Here is a 22,309-nt window from a genome sequence, read left to right as displayed (position 1 = left end):
AAAAAAGTAATTATTATTTATGAAAAACATAGATAGAACGACAGACAAACATATTAACGATTAAGTTTTATAAAAAAAAGTTTTTAATTATGAGTTCACATAAATTGTATATTAACAGAAATAAAATTGACTAAATTATAAATGATTTTTGTTTTGTTTAAAAGAACACTCTTCAATTTATTCTTAGATATTTATAAATGAAGGGTTTATATTATCATTTTAATACAAATAATAATCCTTGTCAATTTGACCAATGTTCAATGAGATAGAATAATAGAGGAGGGGGGAAAAAGGAAATTTTGAAAAAAATAAAATAATAACTATCCTTCTAAAGTTTAATGATTTAGCTTATAAATATAAATTAAAAACTCAATTATTAATGATATACAAATAAAGTTACACAGAATCATTATTTATTACTAGCATAAACCAGTTAAATTTCAGCCATGTTAAACATAACTCTTCGTTGTAAAAATACAATACAATAAATTTTAACAGCTAAACACCAAGAACACAGTTAGTTCTGTTAACCTTATACGTGGGGGGGGGGGGGAGGAGGGGGGGGGGGCGTTTAATGACTTCCCTAAGTTTATTCCCCTCTCATTTTAATTGTGTGAAAGATAAAGTTAAAAAATTTTCTTACTTTTCAAATGGCACTAATCATAAGTCCAGATAGTATTAAAGCCAGGTGCATAAATAGAAACTACTAATCATATTCATTTTGCCTTTTTTGCTCCAAACTTGAAGTAACATTGATTATAAGCAAACTAAAGCCTCTTTGGACAATGACATAGAAAGAACGTTTACAGATACAACTGGCACCAACAGTACCTAAAGTGTATAAATTGCCATAACCTTTTGAACAACGTTGCTTTGAAGTGTGTCTTAAAGTTAAATATTCCTAATAATTTGCAAGATGTGAGGGTTGGGGAAGAGTTTAACGCCCCCAACCCTGAAATAGTACTTATTTAGACGCCTCTAGGAATAGCGCTAACAGATTTTTTTCTTCTAAATAATAGATACCCCTTTCACTAAAGATGGCTTTGAAAGTAAAACAGTGGTGGTTTACCAAATCCATTACCCCCCCTTTCCAACAAATTGGCTAAAACCTGACAAGGAGCAAAATACAGCGTAAGTGCCTGTTGAGCACTGATAGTCCTCCACTCCCCCACCTTATATTTTAATAACTTCCTATGCGTAACACCAATAAAACATACCCAATCCTTTACCCTCAACACAAAATCTAGTTGAGTTTAGGATTTTATACATGAAGAAAAATATTTTTTTTTAAAGTTGTGTTATGATTTTGTCAGAGAATAAAATTTCAGATGATATCCTTAAAATATTATAAGGATAATATCTTTAAGATGAAAGAAAAGACAATGTTGTTTATGTTTTCAAAAAAGAAACAACCAATTTCAGAGAGGGTACCTAAAAGAGTTTGATTTGATAATAATAAAATTTTAAAGAAACACATATAAAGAATACTTAATTCCTAATTGGATTTGTTTATTTAAATAATTTGATTTTTATTCAAAACAATATAAATAACAAAATTGGTAATTAATTTTTTTACAGATTAGAGAATTTTTTGCTGAAACATCTCTACATGGGCTGAAATATATTACAGAGGTCATCATTTTAATAGTTCCTTTAGTAAGCTTTTATTTTTGGCCTAGACAATTGAGCTATAATACTAAATATACAGAAGTATTGTAATCTAGATTACTTATAGGATGGCTTCAGTTGGATTCAAAGGGTTATGTGGATTTGCCTTTGTTTCTGTTCTCTCATATTTTTCTATTATCTCTTTTCACCCATTTATGAAAAGGTATGGATATAATAAACAAAATGATGCAATAAAAGGCGGGGGGGGGGGGTTTTAATGCAACCATCTTGTAATCAATGTATAAATGGCACTTAGAATTAGATTTTCAATCTGAAATTTTGCATGAGTAATCCTTGGTAGGCGTATTTTCCCTAAATCGAACAAAAGAGGACTATCCACGAACAAGAGCAAGTGATTCTAAGCATCTTCCAGCATTGACCCATAGTATTTTTTTAGTAAATACACTAGGTTTATGTTTAATATTTGCTTTATTGACTAAAAAATTAGGTTTCACCATGGTTTTATATGAAAAAACTTTGAAATGTTAAGCATTGTTTGGTGCAATATCATCGACTGTTTTGATGAGTTCAAACTGTTGTTTAAAAGCTTTGACACAAAAGTATATTATTGTGATTAAAAATGTATATTTAGAAAAAGGGTTGGTAACTTGTAAACAGTTTAATTAATGTACTTTTGCAATTTACAACATTTGATGCTTTTCTGCAGTGTTATTTTTATTTTGTTCTTTGAACTCAACAAAGCATTTGATGATATTGCTTTAAAAATTTATTTACATTTCAAAGTTTTTTTTCATATAAAACCATGGTGAAACCTAACTTTTTAGTCGATAAAGCAAATATTAAACATAAACCTAGTATATTCACTAAAAAAAATACTAGGGGTCAATGCTGGCAGATGCTTAGAATCACTTGCTCTGGTTCGTGGATAGTCCTCTTTGAAAAACTAACGGCTCTGGTTCGTGGATAGTCCTCTTTGAAAAACTAACGGCTCAGCCGTTTAGCCGTTTTTTAGGCTATTTTTAGGGCAAATCTGTCATAAATTATGTAGGAATTAACTTTTGAAACATATTTGCTTTAAATCATGTGAAATGATACAAAAAAATAATTTTTTAGATTTCTAGTACCAGCAACTACCAGCTATGACCGTTTGAAAACGTTTTAGGGCCGGAAAGAGTATTATGTGAAGATAGGTTTTGTGATGGATTTGCCTTCAAAATAGCTTAAAAATGGCTAAACGGCTGAGCCGCCAGCCATTAGCCGTTACTTTTCCAACTTTTTGTTCGATTTAGGAAAAATAGACCTACCAAGGATTACTCATGCAATATTTTAGATTGAAATTCGAATTCTAAGTGCCATTTATACATTGATTACAAGATGGTTGCATTAACCCCCCCCCCCTTTTATAAATAAGAAATAATTGTTGTTTAATAGTTCATTTAATAGATTGATTATTAATGACATTCCTAGACTTGCAAAAAAATCGATGAATTTAATGAATTGTGAGCAAGTGCATAAATTTTATTTGATATGTGAAAATGAATTTTGCAAATATATTCTAACCAAACATAATAATTTTTAATGATTAAAAAGTATAAATAAATAATATAACCATCAAAGATTGGCAAGGGTGCAGTTAATTAAAAGGACTTTTTTCTCTAGAATATAAAAAAAATTATAGGGGTTTTTCTTTCATTGAAGAACCAAAAATTTACCAAAAAAACATACTCAAAAGCGAGGGAAACTTTTGTAATAATATACTCTTATTAAGTATAATACCACAGCCACCATTACAACAGTAGATACTAGCAACTACAAAATCAGTAATATTGATTTCCCAGCAGTTACTGTCTGTCCAAACATCAGGTAAAAGATACAATGTTTATATTTATTTTCTTTAGGCTTTTTAATTCATTCTTATACATTTTAGAGTTTCAAAGAAAAATTTTGAAAATGCTGTCAAGGAATTTATTAAGTTTGTTATGATCAAATTCACTTACAGTGAAAAAATCACAATTTATTTACAATTCAATTCTGAAATTAAGCTTATATCATTTCCAGGATAATACTGGTTATACAGTTTACTTTGTTAGAATGATTGTAAAAAATTATATCTTGAATAATGAACAACTAATAAATGAAAATAGAAAGAACCATGGAAAACAATTCACAAATTGAATGCAGACACCTTACCACAGGAAATATTTTGTGCAATTCAAATCTAAGATTTGTAAATATTAAACATAACTTATCTGGATCCAAGACTGTTTCCTTAAATTTCTATTTGGTGCCATAAATAGCAAAAACATAATATATCTGAGAAATCTAATATACTTAAATTTTTACATATGTAACATAATCCATAAAAACAAATAGTCAACAAATTACTGTATTGCATATTGGCCATGATCAAAGATGATCTCAAATGCTATCAAGTACCACTCTCACCCTGCACTTGTGTATGAACCATCTGGTCATGAAAATCTGGCTCCAGAAATTCTCAAACAGTTTGCTGGGTTTATGTCCAAAGTAAGTATAATCATAATAATAATGTAACACAATAAGAAAATAAATTAATTAATATTCAGATTGCACCAAGTTGTGAGAAAATGTTTCTACTTTGTAAGTGGAAGGGTATAAGAGTAAACTGTGCTAGATTTGGTACGTTTTTATGTAACAATTTTTTTGACATTGAAAAAATCCAATACAAATTTATTTAAAATAGTAAAACAAATCAAGACAGATGATGGTTTTTGTTGTTCCTTTAACAGTGCTGATTTAGAAAAATCTTTTGTAAAGGTAATCTGTTATATGTAATGTGGAAGTGAAGATAATACAAATGATCATTTCATTGTGCTAAAGAATTAACAAAATCTTTCACTTCTTAGGAAGAAGAATCCACAGAATCACACACAGGTAGATAAATAATAGTATTAAGAAAATTCTTATAATAAACATGAACATATATTAATTGGATATTCAGAACCCCAGACAACTACTGAAGGAACTGTAGATGAATCTGAAAATGGCTCCTCTGACAATGCAACTGAAGAATTAAGTAGTATTGAAACTACAACCAATATTAACTATCCACACCCAATTAAAGGGTAACATTTTTACAAGACAATTTGAGAAAAAAGTTCATTACTCAATTTTTTTAGAAGCAAAGCAAATCTGAAAATCTTTCAACCTTTTAGATTCAAAGATGCATCCTTTAATCTATGTCAGAATGAAGATGACATACCATTCAACAAAAGTGCTATTCCACAATCTTTAGTGAAGGAGCAAAAGGAATTGTTAGAGGATGTAAGTGGTATATTTATTAACAAAAAATTTTGGGCATCTCACTATTACATTTTACTGTCCTACGACAAACGCAGGAGTTCCAAAGGTCGGAGTGGACACTTAACCTAACCTAACCTATTTTAGACCATCTTATAGGTTTTTAAATGCCTAACCTCTGCGGGGGGCTTATTTGTTCATTCATATCTCAATTTACCCTAATCTGTATAGAAATACTTAATAAAATTAATATTTTAACACTCATGTGTTTGTCCACTCTGACGTTTGAGACTCCTGCGCTTGTCCTGGAACCCATTTTACTAAGTTAAAATTATTGAGTTATCAAAGAGGACAAAGAAAAAATGCATTCATTTCAAGATCTATAATGTAACCATACATCAATTTATATTTTGTATTGCAAAAAGGTTTTTACTAATGCTGTTAAATTCAACATTTCCTTTTTCTTCACTGCATATTGGAACAAGTATCTAAGTTTATAATAGTTAAATTAAGGAGGAGGATATAATGAATACAAATATTCCTGGTAAAACATTTGGCTTTTCATTTCTTCTTGATGCAATGAAAGAAGATGAGTATGAAAATCCATGGGAAGAAACTTTGACTCAGAATAGCCACCATGGATTTCAGGTCAATATAGATTAACTTCATTTTGTTTTACTTCCATAACAAACAAGTCATAAAAAAGTTAGAATAATTTCTTTACAGGTTTTGATACATTCACCATATCAGTTTCCTGAGATAACTAAGGCGGGAACAAGTGTGGGCGTTGGTTCTGAAACATATATTGCTTTATCTGCACTAGTAACTAAATCGTAAGTTTCACATTAAATCATTAGTTAATTTAGTTGCATTGAGACTCAAAAAAAGTTAAATGAAAGAAAAATTTATGAAAACACCAAAAAATACAATAAAAGAAAATATTTAATCTAAATTGTAATTGTTTCACCTAATAAAAATAGCGAGATCATTTACAGAACAGATAAAGTGTTTGAGATGAATCCTGACAGAAGAAAATGTTTGTTTCCTAAAGATGCTAAAGTTCCTTCAATGGACATAGAATTAATTGCATTTGCTGAATATTCAAAGGTATTCTACATTTTAAAATCAATAACTTTAAAGTAAAAGCATAAGCAAATAAGAATAAGAACATTTGTATTTAGAAAAATTGCTTGCTTGAGTGTAGGGCTGCATCTATGCTGTATCTCTGTGGTTGTCTTGTTTATTCATTGCCTTTGTTTCCAGGTAAAGCTTTTAAAGCCTTTAGGTTTTAGTTTTTGTTGAATCATTTGCCAGTTAGGATTTCTAAAGAGCAAAGGAGTATATTGATGCATTTTAAAATACTCAAATTTCTATATTTAAATCTAATGTTTTATCAACACCTATGGTTATGACTTACCTCTTCAAAGCTATTTATCCCACATCTTCTATTTTTATAGGTTTAACAATTTATTATTGTTTCAGATTCATTCTCAGCTGGAATGACAACTGAAAATGGAACAATGATAAACAGCACCTTCTGCACATTTCATGAACTTCTATGCATTGCAAACAGTCAAAGTGAGTGTTTTTCAATAACACTTACCTAATTCACTTTACATTTAAAATACCTAAGGTTTATGATGAAAACATACTTTAGTTTAACAATTTTACAAAGGCTAGGGTTAATGTAGGTATTTTTATTACAAATGGTTGCTGCTGTAACTGAAATAACTAATAATATATCTACTTTCAGCAATTTTAAACTCAATAACATTTGATATGAAAAATATGAATGAGGAAGGAATATATTGCAAGTAAGACAATATAAAATTTTACCTTAAGAGTTTACATTATCAATCTGGATAGTTATTACAATTATGGATTATATATTCTTTTCAATTATGTTTAGTAAATCTATTCATTTGCTAGGTTTGAAAACATTATAATTTTTTTCAAACACTACCTACCAACAATGCAAACATATTTTATATTGTAGTTGTCCAGATGATTGTGATGATGTGAATTACACTCAGGTAAATAGTGAAAATTAGGTTGAGATATCTAGATACATACCCAGTAAAATCAGCCAATAGGAAAACAGTTGCACATTCCTGCCATATTATTGGTTATATTTTGTACAGATTTTCAAACAAAAGGAAAGTTATCTTATTATTCAATTCACATAATGAGTTAGCTACAATTAGTCATTATAATGTTGGAAAGTTTTGTCACTCGTAGTATTGTAATGTGATGTATCATAACTAAAATAAACAAATATGTTTATCTATTAAAATCCCCTTTTAAGTTTGATGGATTAGTGTGTCTGATTGGCAAGGGCTATAAATATGTTATAATTTAATAAACATCCTGTAACACTTCATGTTTTTACACATTGATCAATACTAATATTATTTAGGAAATCTCAAGTCAAAAACTTGTTGATCACAATAAGGTAAACAATGTAAAAACTTGGTTTTAAAGCATAGGTACAATTAAATAATAAAAACATTTTACCAAAACTATTTCCTTAATTTTCTATCAAGTTAATTTGACCTAAGCCAGGTAGGTAAATTCTTATTATTGTATGCTTTAATTATAAAAGTAGCAACAAGTAAATATGTATCTTATGTAATTCTGAAATTATATAATAATGTAGAATTGGACAACTCCCTATAACAAAAGATAAATTGTAATAGAAATTGGAACAAGAATCAACATGTACAGTACCCTATGGTAACAACCCACATGAAGTAACAGAAAATAATGAAGTCCTGAAGAAACCCTACTGTAACATTGATTTCATAAATCAGTTTGAATGGTTTAAAGCTGTTCATGATTCTCCTGACTGTGCTGATAAGTAAGTCTCTTGATTTTCTATGCATAAAGAAATTGTAAGTAATTTCTTAATAAAAACAAGAATTTGATCATGACATACCTAATAATGGTAAAACAAAAAGTATTTATTCATAGGAGCCTAACTGCAAAAATATCTGAATCTTCTCTGGTGCATGTTTACTTTAAGGTTTTAACATTTATAAATATAAACATTAAATCAAGCAATTTTCTTTTATGTTCATCATATTTAATTATTAGGAAATGGGAGTAACTAAGCTTAGCAGGGATCAACTCTACTCATGGGGTGATATTGTAGGTAAATAATATCTAGAATTTCTTACTAGCTTTTTCTTTTATAACTTATTAACATTTCTGAGTAAAACTGAATTTGTCTCTTTCAGTTATTTTCAATTAAAATTTAAATTCTTTGTCTAGAAATGCCAATTTATCCTCTCGACCGCGACATAAAGACTAATTTTAAATTCCTTAAAATGTGTTTTCTCACCTGCAAAGTGTTAACAAAATTATCTATAAAATTTCCTAAGACCAATGAGCATCTACTTTTCAACTCACTTAATCTTTCAACCTGTTAGCCATTCCTTTTAGTTTTCATTAATTGTACTTCTTAGCTTTACTTATTTTGGATAATGATATAGTCACCCTTACAAATCTTTCTCTACTCTCAGCTCAGTTTGGAGGTACAGTAGGCTTGTGCATGGGATTCAGTCTTCTCAGTGGTTGTGAGATCATATATTTCTGTTTGTGTAGACCATTCTTAAGGAAATATTGATCTGGATAATTGTATAATGACAATCTTCATTTTATGGAGTATAACTATAACAGAAATAAAATTAAATTAATCATTTGTTATTAATTTCATTGATGTTTTTTTATCAAAAATAAGTAAAGGATATAAAGAATGTAAAGAATATAAAAATGTACTTCAAAGAAAAATAAGTAAATTAGGTTTAAGTTGGATGCTTTCTAATGTGTAGTAAGCAACCATGACTTTCATTCTGTCATTAGAGATTTAATTGACCTTCTTAATAGATTCTCATAGTCAGTCATCAACTTTAAACCTGCATGATTATAGGTCACGTTTTAATGTCAACAATTTTAAATGCAAATACAAATCAAGCCATACAATTTAGGAAAAAGTTCAAAGTCCAGATTTAGAAGAAGGAAAAATGAACCTTATCTTTTTATTAAAGTATTAGGTCAAAGGAGTAAAAAGATACAAAATTCAATGCAATTTCATATCCTTAATATTCTTGTGATTATGTATGCTAAATGACATTCAAAAGCTCTTATAGAACATTTACAGCTCTTTACTAATATTTTTAAAGACTAAAGTAGCTAAAAAAATAGATACATATCTAATTCTGCTTGACAAGCTAAAAGGTCTTTATTTATTAGTAAAAGGGAAAGGTTTGTATAAAGTATTATATGTCATTATTGTCTAACTTTTGACTGCAGTAAATTTTAGGTATTCAGCATTGCTAAAAAAACAGGATATACACAGGATTTTTTATATCACAATCGTGACATATTTTAACCTGAGAGTTACAATTTACTACAGTATTTTCTGAGGAAATAAACTGAGGTGTTTTTGAGATTTTTTAATGAAAGTCACGTTACTATAACAAACAATCCATGCTAAAGTGGAGCCATTTTGAATTAAATGTAGAGTCTAAAGTTCAGAAATGACATATTGACATGAAAATATTGACATGAAAAACTGACCATATACAACAGTTGTGTGCGTCAAATAACAGAACAAACAAACTGTAATTTGCAAAATAACTAAACTAATGGATATATTGTTACTTGGATGTTGCACCAAATTATCATGTACTCTGTTAATTATAATGTGAAGCTCACAACTGGCTAAAATAAAAATCCCCCCATTACCCCTCCCCTTCTATTGGACAAACGAATTTTCATTTAAATGACGTACATACTAGCAACCTAAATAAACCACATTTTTTCTCCTGTCATGATATCCATGTATATTCTATATCCATTTTTTAGCTGATAATATTACTCGGATCACGTGATTATAAAACCTTATTTGCAAAGCAAACATTGATGCAAATAAAGTACGTTTATCATATTTTCCTTATATTAATAAAAAGCTAAGTGTACACTGTACATTTTTTTAAATAACAGGAAAATGCTTTAATTTATTTTTTTATAGTTATTTTTTAATTTCCTTAGGTATTAGTGTTAGTATATAAACAATGTGTAGTCCTTTCCCATTAAATAATCATTTATTTATAATAATCGGGATTTTCCTTGTTCTAAACTAACAGAAGAATAGTTATTAATTGCATTGTATTATAAAACAGCTTTCCGCAGATAATGAAATTAAAAAGTTTAAGATGAAAGCAAATATTTTTAGCCCCTAAGGGCCGAATGCCCGGGCGTTCAAAACTGGTATTGATTTTAAGATTTTATATTTTAATATTCATAGAAAATGGCCTGTAATACGATGCCTTACATTATATTTCAGTAAGGCTGAAAACCGGTTCTAGTCCAGCGAATATTAATTGGTTTCGAAGCCATATTAAAACATATTTTCTTACCTACCTTTTTTCTTTGAAATTTCTTTTTTAAAAACAGAAACATTTATTTTATTATACTAGAAATGTTTGCCAGCTATTCTGTAATTTCAAAAATCGTATGTCAGAAGATTTTGAGGGATGCATGATTTCCTCTACTGCTAATAAAAATGAATGTATGAATGGGTGACATCATATCAAGCAAAATCTTGAAGGAGGAATTAAATAGACAGACAGACATACACAATTTCTGATTTCTATTTTGAACATTATAACAGAAAAAAAACAATAACGCAATAAAACAGGAAAAATTCAACATAATAAAAGTTTGATTAATTATATTGTATTATTATAAATGGTTTTATTGTGAAAAAAAAATTTCCAAGTAAAAATTAATGATAATATGTTTTGTTATTGATACAACACAATAAATAATATTTTTAAGGTGGCAGGTGTCACAAGTTAAAAATAACATATCATATGATCCTTTTAAATTTTTGAGCGAAGCTACTCTATTATTCACTTTGTCTATCTGTCATTAGTCAGTCCGTTCGTCCGTCCGTAACTCACTAAAGGGAAAATTTTATTTTATCGGCTGCTATTTAAGATACACAGCTGATATTACTGGTGAAGATGCCCTTTATCAATGAGAAGTATTTACTTGGTCCGTGGGTTTGTCGGTCATGATTAAAAAAACATAAACACCTATCTTTTATGAAGGTTACTTGATTTTCTATTCAAACTTTTTCCTTTTTCTTCTTATGACAAATATTTGCTCGGATATCTGAATTTATCCGTTTGCCCATCTATCGTTTGTTCGCTACTTTTTTTAAAAATAAACAAAGATTTCTTACCATTTTGTGAAGGGTTAAAAGTTGAGTTGGAGCCATCGAAAACTCTACCTGAAGAATTATTCAAGCATTTTAAAAGCTTATGTATTTTACAAAAACAATTGAAATTTAAGAATTATACAGAAGTAGAATTAGAGTGTATAGAAGATTTGGAAAAAATTATTGATTTGTGAGTTACACTTTAGGAGATACTATCATCATTATCCTGGTTCATAAAGTAAATAATATCCATAAGTAGCGAAGCACAAAAAATCATGGATGTGCAAAGTAAGTAGTTATATAGAATTTACATTAATAATAATTAGTAAAAATAAGGGGAAAAAATAAGGGTAAGCTACTCTATGATAATGCACTTGCCTGTCTGTTAGTTCCTCCGTCATTATGTGGTAAATGTGATTTTCTCATCTGCTATTTAGGATAGTCTACTTTTTTAAAGATACTCTGTACCAAAAAGAATCCAGTTTACAACTTTCATGGTCCGCCGGTCTGACGGTCATGCTACAAAAGACATTTTTTCATTTTATATATTACATATTTGGGGAAAGTCCCTTTCGTAACATCGCCCCATAAGGGGCGATTCGTCATATTTTTAAAATAGATTTTTATAGGTTATATTCGGTTAGGTTATATTGGGTTAGGTAAATGGCCCCGCAGGGACTAGAAATAGGAGAAAAGCTACCGTGAAAAATACGAAGACTCGCCCCATAAGGTGCGATGTTACGAAAGGGACTATACCCAAATATGTAATATATAAAATGAAAAAATGTCTTTTGTAGCATGACCGTCAGACCGGCGGACCATGAAAGTTGTAAACTGGATTCTTTTTGGTACAGAGTATCTTTAAAAAAGTAGACTATCCTAAATAGCAGATGAGAAAATCACATTTACCACATAATGACGGAGGAACTAACAGACAGGCAAGTGCATTATCATAGAGTAGCTTACTTACTAAAAACCAAACACGTACCTACAGACAAGGTATTAAAATGCCTACATCACAACCATAGTTACAAATAAACTTCATTGAAATAAAAGTAAAAATATATTAATTATACCTTTGATGGTTTAGTTATTTGAACATTATTTCCTTTCCATATCTGGTTGCTTCCTCGTCTAAAAATGCACCAAAATTAGACGTTCCTATTAATCTGGTCTCCAAAGTTTTATTAAAACCGTTACCTCATTGAAAAGATTAAGGGTTATTTTAGGTCAAGTTGGGTAAATGTTAATGATTGCCACGCAGAGGTAGGCAATAGGCCCTTACAGGCCCCGCAATCTACTGTGAAAAAACGACGAAACCCACTACTTCGTTTTCTTTCCATGATCCAAAACTTTGTATATTTTATTTATCAAATCTATAATTTTTTTTGTTAAACTAGCAATACAAACTTTTCAACAAATAACTTAAATCTATAAATATGGTATTTTGTTTATAATCTTTTGGGATGTACCTCAATTTGCCGTCCATTGTCTTATACCCTTAGCTCCCTGGTTAGTTATACAATATATATTTTATAATGAAAATATCTTATTTCTTTCCTTTTAATTGATACTGTCAAAATATAATCCTAGATATTAAATGGATGTATTATTATTTACAGGTTTTAGACAGAGAGGATAGGACAATGATGGCAAACTTAATGTACACCCAACATCTTTCTGCCCCTAATATTTACCAGAGCTGGATCTTTAAATCATTTTAGTGGTGAGCCAACTTTTCTCTAATGAGAGCACAGCATTTAATGAAATGCCGCGCTGTGATTGGCTGAAATTCGGCTCACCCCGATCTGGCTCACCACTAAAATGATTTAAAGATCCAGCTCAGCTATGCAATGCATTGCATAATATTACATATTAGTGGAAATTAATCTATCTCAGTTGTCTATTCCTTGTTTCTTTGGATTTTAGAACAGCCAGAATTGAATTTAAGAAACTTTAATTCGTCAATTTATTCAAAAATAAAATAAATGATATATTGTGAATAGGTAGCTGAAGGGCATTGCATCTGGGAAGCATTTATGTATTAGTGCTAATCTGTAAGAGCAATGTTCTTTGTAAACAATGGGAAAGGGGGAGGATTAAATTCTTACCTGACTCCCCCGCTTCTATGTTGGGGAAGGATTAATTTCTTACATGACCTCCCCCCCCCCCCATTCTAAATGGGGGGAAGGATTAAATTCTTACCTGGGTCCCCCATTCTTAATTGACATGAACATTTCCTCCTGAAACGGTTTAAACTTAATTACCATGCATTATGTTCATACAAATTGGTTTTAATATCTGCAAAAAAATGAAGATAATATTTTAAGTATTATACAGACAAGAAAAGGAAGTTTTTAATAATCTACAAAGTTTTATCTAAAATCAGTATACTTATGAAATGACAATAAATGCTCTTTTATACCAAAATATGTACACTATAAAGCAGACTTATCTATCTAGTAGCTGTTTTCCTGAAAATGTTACTGGCTGTATTGTATAAAATTATCTATTTCTGTATGTTAATTAGCTCATTTACATATAACTCAACATCCATCATCCAACTTAAACATTTTAATTTTAATTATTCTGAATTAGAAACTATTCCAGGACAATTTGTTTTCTAAATATTAGAATTATGATAATGCTACTTTAATTTTTTTACTTTTTCTTTTAAAATCTAAAATAAGAAATTTAATTTTTAAATTCGACTCTCTCCTCAAGTGCCCCTAGAGGCCTCTAGGGGCGTAGCCGCTAGTGTTTTAATAGTAGAGTCAAAATTGTTATAATCATCAAACTTCACGAGTAAAGAAACAAAAAAAACAAATTGTCACTTTTTTTACATAAAAATTACCTCTTTTTCTTGTCCATATGGTCCCAATCTTTCTTCAACTGGAGGCGCCTAAAAAATTTGCAGATTTATTATTAAAATGTAATTTTGTAAAGTAGAAGTGTTTTTTACTCTCTTAAAACTAGTTTTTTCATACTTTTTGCATTGTTGGATGTTACTCAACGTTACAACAAAAATAAAAAAAATAAGGATACAACATGCATAAAATCGGAGCTCTGAAACGGTTGGACAAACGACCATAACCACTTGCAGAATGTCAGAACTGAATACCTAATCAGAATATAAATGTATAAAAGTCGAAACAAAATTAAATGTATATTGCTGAAAAACTGCTTAAATACAGGATACTGTTTATGGACATACTTACATTTTTAGGACTTGATTATAGAGATGCTTTGCTTATAACATTGTACTTTGTTATCTTGGGAATCAGCATTCAATCATAAATAAGATAAATCGGATAATTATATCACATAAAACAAAGAGTTAAAAATCAAAATCTTTAAAATGGACATGCGGACATGTGAAGTTTGAAATCGATAGGATAATTCTAACATGCCTAAATAAACAAAAAGAGCTAACCGTTACGTGCAGATCTTACCACTAGAGTAGCACAAAGATTTTCATAGTACTTGACAGGATCAAAAGTTTTTCTTTCAATATCGTTGATCATCGTATCCAGATGTAACCAAGTAGCATTCTTAAAAACAAGATAATAATTTAGTACACAAAAATCCTAATTTTAGTCAATTAAAATATCAGTTTTAATCAAATCGTTTTCTGCGGATAATAACATGAAAAATTACTAGATTAATTTCAGTTTTTGCTGGCCCCAGTCCAAAAATCGGGGATAGATAGATAGATATTTATTAATTCCACTAATTATATACAAGTACATTTCATTAAGCACATACATTTACAAATAATAATACCTATATAATTAAAGGAAGTCATGGCACTACACTGTATTTTGAATACTATTGTAGATTTACCCATGACTTATTTTAGTTTTCAGGTTGCGGATTATGAGAAGGCGGCGGAGGACAAGGCAGGTTGAAGGCTGATAGCTTGTGTATATTCACAATTGTTTTCTTTATGTACATGTACATGGGCTATTGTATAGGTTTAGTATTGATTATTTTTTTATATATTATCATACGACACATAATTTTTTATTTTGGTCCAGAAAAAATAAATAACTCTTAATCTTTACCTTAAATGAAGGGGCTTCAACTTTCTACAAACATTTTTAGTTTTATTTTAATACACAATACAATCTCTGCGGAGTCTCTCTTTTCGCTTTAAAATGCATTACTTGAATAAAAATTACATACACTGAATAAGTCATAAGACTGTATTCAAATTTACTGTTCTTTTCAACTTAAAACTACTTAAAACATAATAGAGCATGATAGAGTTTTTGTCAAATGATTTTATGTCAAATATTACCAAGCCGTTATATAGTAGAACTAGTTAGCTTTTTTTGTTTGTAGCAAAGGATCTTATCAATTGAAGGTTTATAACTATTTGGGTGGAGGGTATTTCCACTGCACTCTTCGAAGAGAAATCGCCTCTAAAAAATTTCCCAAAAATAAATTTTTTACTTTTACTTTTTTTATCATATATTCAAAATACCTGGGGGGGCGAGTCGTTTAACCCCCCACCCTTCCCCAAGCATAGTGCATCTGGAAGCTTCTAGGGGCGTAGCCGCTATTTTTAAAATCTAAACTATTCCTGAGTGGGTGGATGAAACATAGCTATAAACATGTTCATAACTATCATTGGGATTTTTAGTGTCGCCAGGATTGGTAGGAAAATTCGCATTATCTAAAAATAGTGACAACTTTAATTCTTTTATTAAAACTAATACCTAAAATTTTTTTTTATCTCATAAAAAGCAACATTACCTAAAACTTTTTATCAGACTGACATGTTTTAATCATAGAGAAAAAATATAAAAGAGAGGAATCGAAGCAACTAGAAGACGAAAATAGGCAGAGGGCCCATAGGCCTAATCAGCGCTGTTGCCGCGCTAAATTTTATTGCTATTCCACCACTTTTCAAATGGGAGGGTAACAAATTAACGTTAATGAGTCACTGACACAGTATAATTCTAAAACAACAAAAAAATAGCAAATTAGTAAAACTGCATGTTTTTGGTTGACAGTTGACAACTAGCGCTATTTTACTATGTGTGGTGTACTGATGAACTAACAATCATATGATTGGATATTGTCGTTTTAATTAAAAATTACACAGAATTTATTTTTACTTAAAAACATTTGTGCATGAAAGATGAATCCTTCCATTTCTAAAAAGGGGGAAATTTTTTTCATAATAAACATTCAGCTGATTCTGACCGCCCACGGCTGTTTGCTAAATATCGCTTTTCTTTTATTTACATTATTATTTATGATTTACATACAAAAAGCCCTGTGCGGCTTTTGATTTTCGTCTGCTAAATTTTCTTTAAAAATTTAGGGATGGGGAAGTAGTATTTTACCATGAAAAGGGGGTGAGTATTCATCCTCTTATCCTTTTTCCTTATGGTTTTAATTAACAAAAAATAATAATTAGACTAAAGAATATTACAGAAAGGTATTATTGAGGAAGAAATATTAATCAATTCAAGTGTGTACTGTGTATACATCTACTAACCCAATAAACAATAGTTGTACTTTCCTTGTCATAATAACTACCACGAAAAAGATTCAGCTATTATAAAATAGAAAAGATTTAAACATTTATATTTCAAAATACATATTTGACTTCTAGATACTTTAATTAGAAGAGTAAATTAATCTAGTATTTAAAATTCAAAACAAAGATGACAATATCCATAAGAAACGATGCAATTGTAAATAATTATGTAGAACAGCTAACAGATTTATAAACTAGGAGCTATATAAAATCTCCAATCCTCTACCCCCAATAGTATAATGTTAATCTCCACATTAATGAAAAGTTGCTTATTAATCAAGAATCTTTAAGGCATCTATCTTAAGAAGTAGCCGAAAACATCACATTTTAGCACTGTTTTAATCTTCACCACAGCTTAAAAAGCGAGTGGAAGGACAATCATGAAATATTTAGACATCTATTTTGAACAGCAAAAGAGAAAATCAAGTTTATCTTTACCGTTAATGACAGACTGAACATATAAGAAATAAAAGTAGATTTGCCACTGAAAAGAAAAAGTATGGGACTAAGTATACATAGTACTATGATGAATATAAACTAAAATAAACTCAGATATTGAAAAGTATGCCACTCATTTTAGCAAAGGTAAAGAATTTAGTTTTTAACTCTTTCCAGTGTGCCAAGACATATGTCTTTAAGGACGTGGGTAAGATTATGCAGACCAAATTAAAGTAAATTGTACATTACCAATGATGTTCAACAAAATTACACCTTCTTTAGAATAAAGTTTTTTGTAAAATATTCCCAAAGTTTTTAGGCCAACAAATGAGAGAGTATGTTTATAAAACATTGGCTGGCAGTATAATTTGCAGATCAATGTCCCCTTCCTCCATGATAAACAACCACTAGATTTCCAGGATAATTTTGCGGCATTGCAATCACATTCTTTTGGAAAGTTTATGCATTTAATCAATTCAGTTTGTAGATTAATTCCAAACAAATGCAAATATCAACAAAACTTGATGCTAAAAAATGAAAAAAATGTTTGAAAAACTAAGAAAATTTCTCATTTAAATAATTTATACACAAAACTTAAATAAGTTCAAGTTTTTTTTGGCTTAAATAAAGGATTTAAGGAACAAGGGTAATTTTCCTTAATAATCATTAGAAAATAACTTATTTGTCAAATCTTATGTTTAAACTGACTTTATGAGAGATAGGATTTAAGTAACCTATAATTTAAGTATCTAATATATTTAGAAATATCCTTTAAATATTCACATTATTTCTGTCTACCTTAGTTGTAATTCTGTTATATAGAACAAAGAGGGGGTTTTATTGCGACCATCTCGTAATCAGTGCACATATGGCACTTAGAATCCGAATTTTGTTATGAAACTTGGTATCCTAAATCGAAAAAAAAGTTTGAAAAGTAACAGCTTATGGCTGACTGCTTAGTCATTTAGTTATTGTTTGGCTATTTTCATGGCAAATCCGTTACAAGTCCTATCTAATTCTACACATCTACACTCTAGGCCGCCCCCAGCCGTTTTCAGCTAGTTCTAGCCGTTAATCAGTGGGTACTAGAAATCCATAAAAAAAAATTTGTTGGTATCGTATAACATGAACTCAAGCAATAATGTGTTTTAAAAAATTGTTTTCAACTTAATTAATGATAGATTTTCCCTGAAAATAGCCAAAAACGGCTGAGCGGTTAGTCGTTACTTTTTCGACTTTTTGCTTTATTTACTCATGCCAAGTTTTATATTGAATTCTAAAGTGCCACTTGGGCACTGAATATGAGATGGTTGCAATACCCCCCCCCCCCCGTTTTATTTTTAAAATCATTAGGTTAAAATCTTAAAATAAATATTAGGTAAAAATAATTTCAAATACGGTCTAGCACAGAGCCAAGTATAAAAAAATGGTATTACCTTGAACCAAGTTATAAATATTGTATATTCAGTGCACAGAGGGTCTGAAACTGCTTCTCCAGATAATCTCTAAACAATAATTCATTCTTTGTGCAATATTGCCATATTCACTAAACATGTGTATAAATAATAATTCTGTAAAAGCATCACTAACACTAAGCTATGTGAAACATATTTTTGAGCCAGAACAACAGCATTTATTATTTCAAATCCAGAATCTTGGGTAAGGTAACATCCACCCATGAGGCCAAGAGAAGTATGAGGAACAAACAATATCTTAACAATCTTGATAGCTGAAAGACAGGAACAACCTGATGATTTAATTTAACTCAATTTATAAGCCCTGTAGAAATTTTTCTTAAATTTATTTTACATAAAGACTTTGCTACTGTTGACTAAAACCGCCCTTATTATTAAGCTTTACTACTCTGTTTAATTGGTAGTCAATGTACACTTCACTATTATTGAATTATAACAGGAAAAAAATACAATTTACCTTGTAATATGGTGTGATTAATTACTTAATTACATAGTGTCATTAATTTGCAATTAATGTTCATACACTTGAGTAAACAAACAAGTTTAAGGGAAAAAAATATCTTTTTTTTCTATTTAATTTGAAAAAGTTTTTATTTCAATAGAAAAGCAAGCTTTAAAATCCCTTGAAAGATAGTTCTTAATGTGACCATCTTTTTACAAGCAGAAAACCTGTAGATATGTAGATTAGAACAAATAAAGTGACCTTTGCCCCAAATGTGACCATATCTCAGAAAACTTTTGGTGGCGTGATTAGAACAAGGAAAATACTTAAATTATTTGTTTATAGTGTTTATGTTAAAATACATATTTTAAGTTTGTACCTAATTATATTAATTTCTCAGCTAACTTCTTATCTCTAGAGGCATATAAAAGCAAAGGATTTATAGTAATAATCATTCAGTTTTGAATTAACCATTACAAAACAATATTAAATCAACAGTAAAACCAACTATTAACAATGAACAAAATTACAGTTATAATAAGTACAATTCTCTTGTTCTGTGTTTGCAAAGTGGCAAGTGAGAACAAGGGTTGGCAGGAATACCTGCAAGATAATTCAGAGGAATTTCATGATATCCCTCTAACCTGGGAATCTGGATCCAATGTTCCAAGCTGGCTGTCTGGCACATATGTTCGAAATGGACCTGGCCAACATGAGTTTGGATCTGATAAGAGAAAGTTGAGCAACTGGTTGGATGGCTTTGCAAAGCTCCACAGCTTCAAGTTCAATGGGGACAGAGTTTTGTTTAGTGGAAAGATGCTGGAATCCCAGAATTATCTGGATTCTGTTGCAGCTGGAGAGTTGGTTCCTCAGTTTACCCTGAACCAGTTTGTTAATCCTGAAGATGATTGGAACATCTTTGAGAAAATGAAGATCTTCTACAAGATGATGGATGGTACAGCTTTTGATAACTTTAACCCCATGGTCTGGAGATTTGGAGAGGCTAACCTGGATAATGGTGTCTTCATGGCAGTAACTGATGCTCCTGCTGCTCTCAGATTCAACATTTCTGATCTTTCAACTATGGGTGTCCAGATGCCTGCTAGATATCCCCCTTCAACCACTGGATGTGCCCACCCACTGAGAGAACCTGGAACCGACAACACCATTAACTTTATGACTAAACTGTCAATGACAGGCACTCCCTACATTGAAGTCCAGAGATACAGACCTGAGGATTCTTTCAGTGAGCCACAGATCATTACAACCTTCACACCTGAGAAGACCTCCATTGTTCACAGCTTCTCTCTGACTGAAGATTACGCCATCATCTTCATGTATCCCCTGGATGTTGACATCATGAAAATCTTTACCTCCAACTTCCATCTGTTTGAAGCCATGGAATGGGATGAAACAGAAGACACAGATGTTTACATCATCAACCTTAATGATGGAGATGTCCTTCACTTGAATGCAGACCCTGTCTACTCTCTGCACCATGCCAATGCTTATCAAGTTGATGAAGAAGAGATTGTTGTTGATCTGTGTGAGCATGGACACACTGGTCTCTCTGAATATCTTAGAGTTGATAATCTTCTGCAGCCTCCAGAAACCACTGAGTGGAAATTCATTGAGGAGAATGAGTTTGCCAGATGGAGAATCAACCTTAACACTGGCAAGGTGACCAAACAATCCTTCAGAAATGAGACTGATAGCATCTTTGCTAACATGATTGACTTCCCCATGATAAATGAGAATTATCGTGGTAAGGAATACTGCTATGTCTATGGTGTATCACTAGTAGACTATACCAGAACTGCAATTGTTAAGAAAAATGTTTGCAGAAGTGGTGAGGACAAAATCTGGTACAAGGAAAACCATTATCTCTCTGAAATTTGGTTTCACCAATCTCCAAATTCCACAGTTGAAGATGATGGTGTCCTCATGACTCTGGCTTTTGATGGAGAGAGAAAGCAGAGCTACATGATGATTATTGATGCTCTCACTCTGGAGACCATTGCCACCTCTTATCTGCCTCACAATATCCCATGGTCTGCTCATGGTTACCATTTCTATGAGGCACAATTTTAAACAAATTGTGCTGTTTGAAGTTAAACACACATGAAAATTCATCTGACATCATTACTATGAATATTGTAAATATTATATGCTTAGAATCTCTTATAATGTACCTATAATTTATTGTATTATTAAAAAATATTAAAATTATTCATTCAGAAATAAATACCCAATTAATCAAAAAATCAATCATTTTTTTTATTAATACAAACAAAATTTTTGAGTAAATTAGAGAAAGATTTTACTAAGGTTATAAACTGATAATGAAAAATAAAAAGACTATTTTAGAATTCGTCCGAACTGTTCTATAAAAAGATTTATGTAAATAGTTTAAGGTTAGATCAACCTAAAATTTAATTTATGACCTGATATTGATCTTAAATATTTTTCAAACAAATATTGTAAAATATGTTGAACATTAGACTAAATAAGTTTGAAGGAATTTTAATTAATATAATAGATTTGAAATCTGCATAAAATTTTAAGGTTTTTTTTTATAAAATTCGTTTTTTATATAATTCTTTATTTAAAGGCGCAAATACGATTTAAGTTAATTAATTTTGACATCTGTGATTGGTGGATTGAAAACTATCTGCGCTCTGATTGGAGAAGCTTAAGTGTCGTACATCATTCAACCAATTAGAGCGCGGGTAGGTTTCAATCTAGCTTTCCTATTGGTCAAAATAAATTAACTTAAATCGTATTTGCGCCGTTAAATAAAGAATTAAATAAAAAACGAATTTAATAAAAACAAGGATGACAACATCCATAAAAGCGAAGCACTGAAACGGTAGGACAATCGGACATTAACACTTGTATAGTATCTGAACTGAAAAATCGGAACATAAATGTATAAATGTCGAATCAAAATTGTAGGTAAATTTATTGAAAAACTGCTTAAAAACAGGATAATGTTTATGGACATACTTACATTTTTGGACTTGATTATAGAGTTGCTTCGCTTATAATATTGTTCTTTGTTGTCCCAGGAATCAATATAACAAAAATCAGATCAAACGGATAATTAAAACACTTGAAAATTTGTTGTTAAAAAAGTAGAAAAATCAACATGTTTAAAATGAACGTACGGACATTCTGGTAATGATTATAGAGTTGCTACGCTTTCTAAATCGTACCCAACTACTACAGGAATTATCATGCAAAGTTTGAAATCGATAGGACAATTCTAA

At 30.3% G+C, this 22,309-nt stretch overlaps 3 protein-coding genes across 6 annotated transcripts in view; 2 read left to right on the top strand and 1 right to left on the bottom strand.

Moving 5' to 3' along the window:
- The window catches only part of LOC145331630 (uncharacterized), a 71,086-nt gene that overhangs the window by 42,290 nt on the left and 6,487 nt on the right, over nt 1-22,309 (bottom strand). For 3 of the 4 annotated variants that reach the window (XM_080176403.1, XM_080176401.1, XM_080176404.1), the window contains 8 exons: nt 18,560-18,628; nt 15,722-15,812; nt 15,199-15,224; nt 14,587-14,685; nt 13,989-14,036; nt 13,340-13,377; nt 12,211-12,268; nt 11,159-11,206 (listed from right to left, as the gene is read on the bottom strand). In XM_080176403.1, coding sequence (XP_080032529.1) covers nt 11,159-11,206; nt 12,211-12,268; nt 13,340-13,377; nt 13,989-14,036; nt 14,587-14,685; nt 15,199-15,224; nt 15,722-15,812; nt 18,560-18,628 — 477 coding nt within the window. The remainder of the gene's footprint in view (nt 1-11,158; nt 11,207-12,210; nt 12,269-13,339; nt 13,378-13,988; nt 14,037-14,586; nt 14,686-15,198; nt 15,225-15,721; nt 15,813-18,559; nt 18,629-22,309) is intronic. The other variant, XM_080176405.1, reaches the window with a different exon arrangement.
- LOC145331656 (pickpocket protein 28-like) lies at nt 1,333-8,606 on the top strand. The gene is made up of 24 exons (XM_080176436.1): nt 1,333-1,427; nt 1,579-1,632; nt 1,736-1,831; nt 3,398-3,492; nt 3,557-3,590; nt 3,774-3,824; nt 4,042-4,155; nt 4,215-4,287; nt 4,352-4,425; nt 4,515-4,542; nt 4,610-4,733; nt 4,824-4,932; nt 5,422-5,556; nt 5,635-5,741; nt 5,904-6,015; nt 6,090-6,171; nt 6,391-6,486; nt 6,662-6,722; nt 6,905-6,941; nt 7,325-7,360; nt 7,605-7,765; nt 7,879-7,930; nt 8,002-8,059; nt 8,430-8,606. The coding sequence occupies exons 1-24, from the start codon at nt 1,368-1,370 to the stop codon at nt 8,531-8,533; spliced, it is 1,953 nt and encodes a 650-aa protein (XP_080032562.1). The 5' UTR covers nt 1,333-1,367; the 3' UTR covers nt 8,534-8,606.
- LOC145331491 (retinoid isomerohydrolase-like) lies at nt 19,500-21,304 on the top strand. The gene has a single exon (XM_080176182.1). It carries the CDS (start codon nt 19,557-19,559, stop codon nt 21,129-21,131), a length of 1,575 nt encoding a protein of 524 aa, XP_080032308.1. The 5' UTR covers nt 19,500-19,556; the 3' UTR covers nt 21,132-21,304.

This window comes from Acartia tonsa, chromosome 11, assembly GCF_053477335.1.
Source record: "Acartia tonsa isolate MP-2025a chromosome 11, ASM5347733v1, whole genome shotgun sequence".
In the NCBI taxonomy this organism is placed as follows: domain Eukaryota; kingdom Metazoa; phylum Arthropoda; class Copepoda; order Calanoida; family Acartiidae; genus Acartia; species Acartia tonsa.
This window is presented reverse-complemented; position numbering and strand designations above follow the sequence as displayed.

Coding starts and splice junctions, on each gene's coding strand:
- LOC145331491 (XM_080176182.1), top strand. CDS start 19,557: ATGAACAAAATTACAGTTATAATAAGTACAATTCTCTTGTTCTGTGTT.
- LOC145331656 (XM_080176436.1), top strand. CDS start 1,368: ATGAAAGAAAAGACAATGTTGTTTATGTTTTCAAAAAAGAAACAACCA. Junction 3,825..4,041: donor ATGCAGACACCTTACCACAG/GAAATATTTTGT, acceptor CCATGATCAAAG/ATGATCTCAAATGCTATCAA. Junction 6,942..7,324: donor ATGATGTGAATTACACTCAG/GTAAATAGTGAA, acceptor AATATTATTTAG/GAAATCTCAAGTCAAAAACT.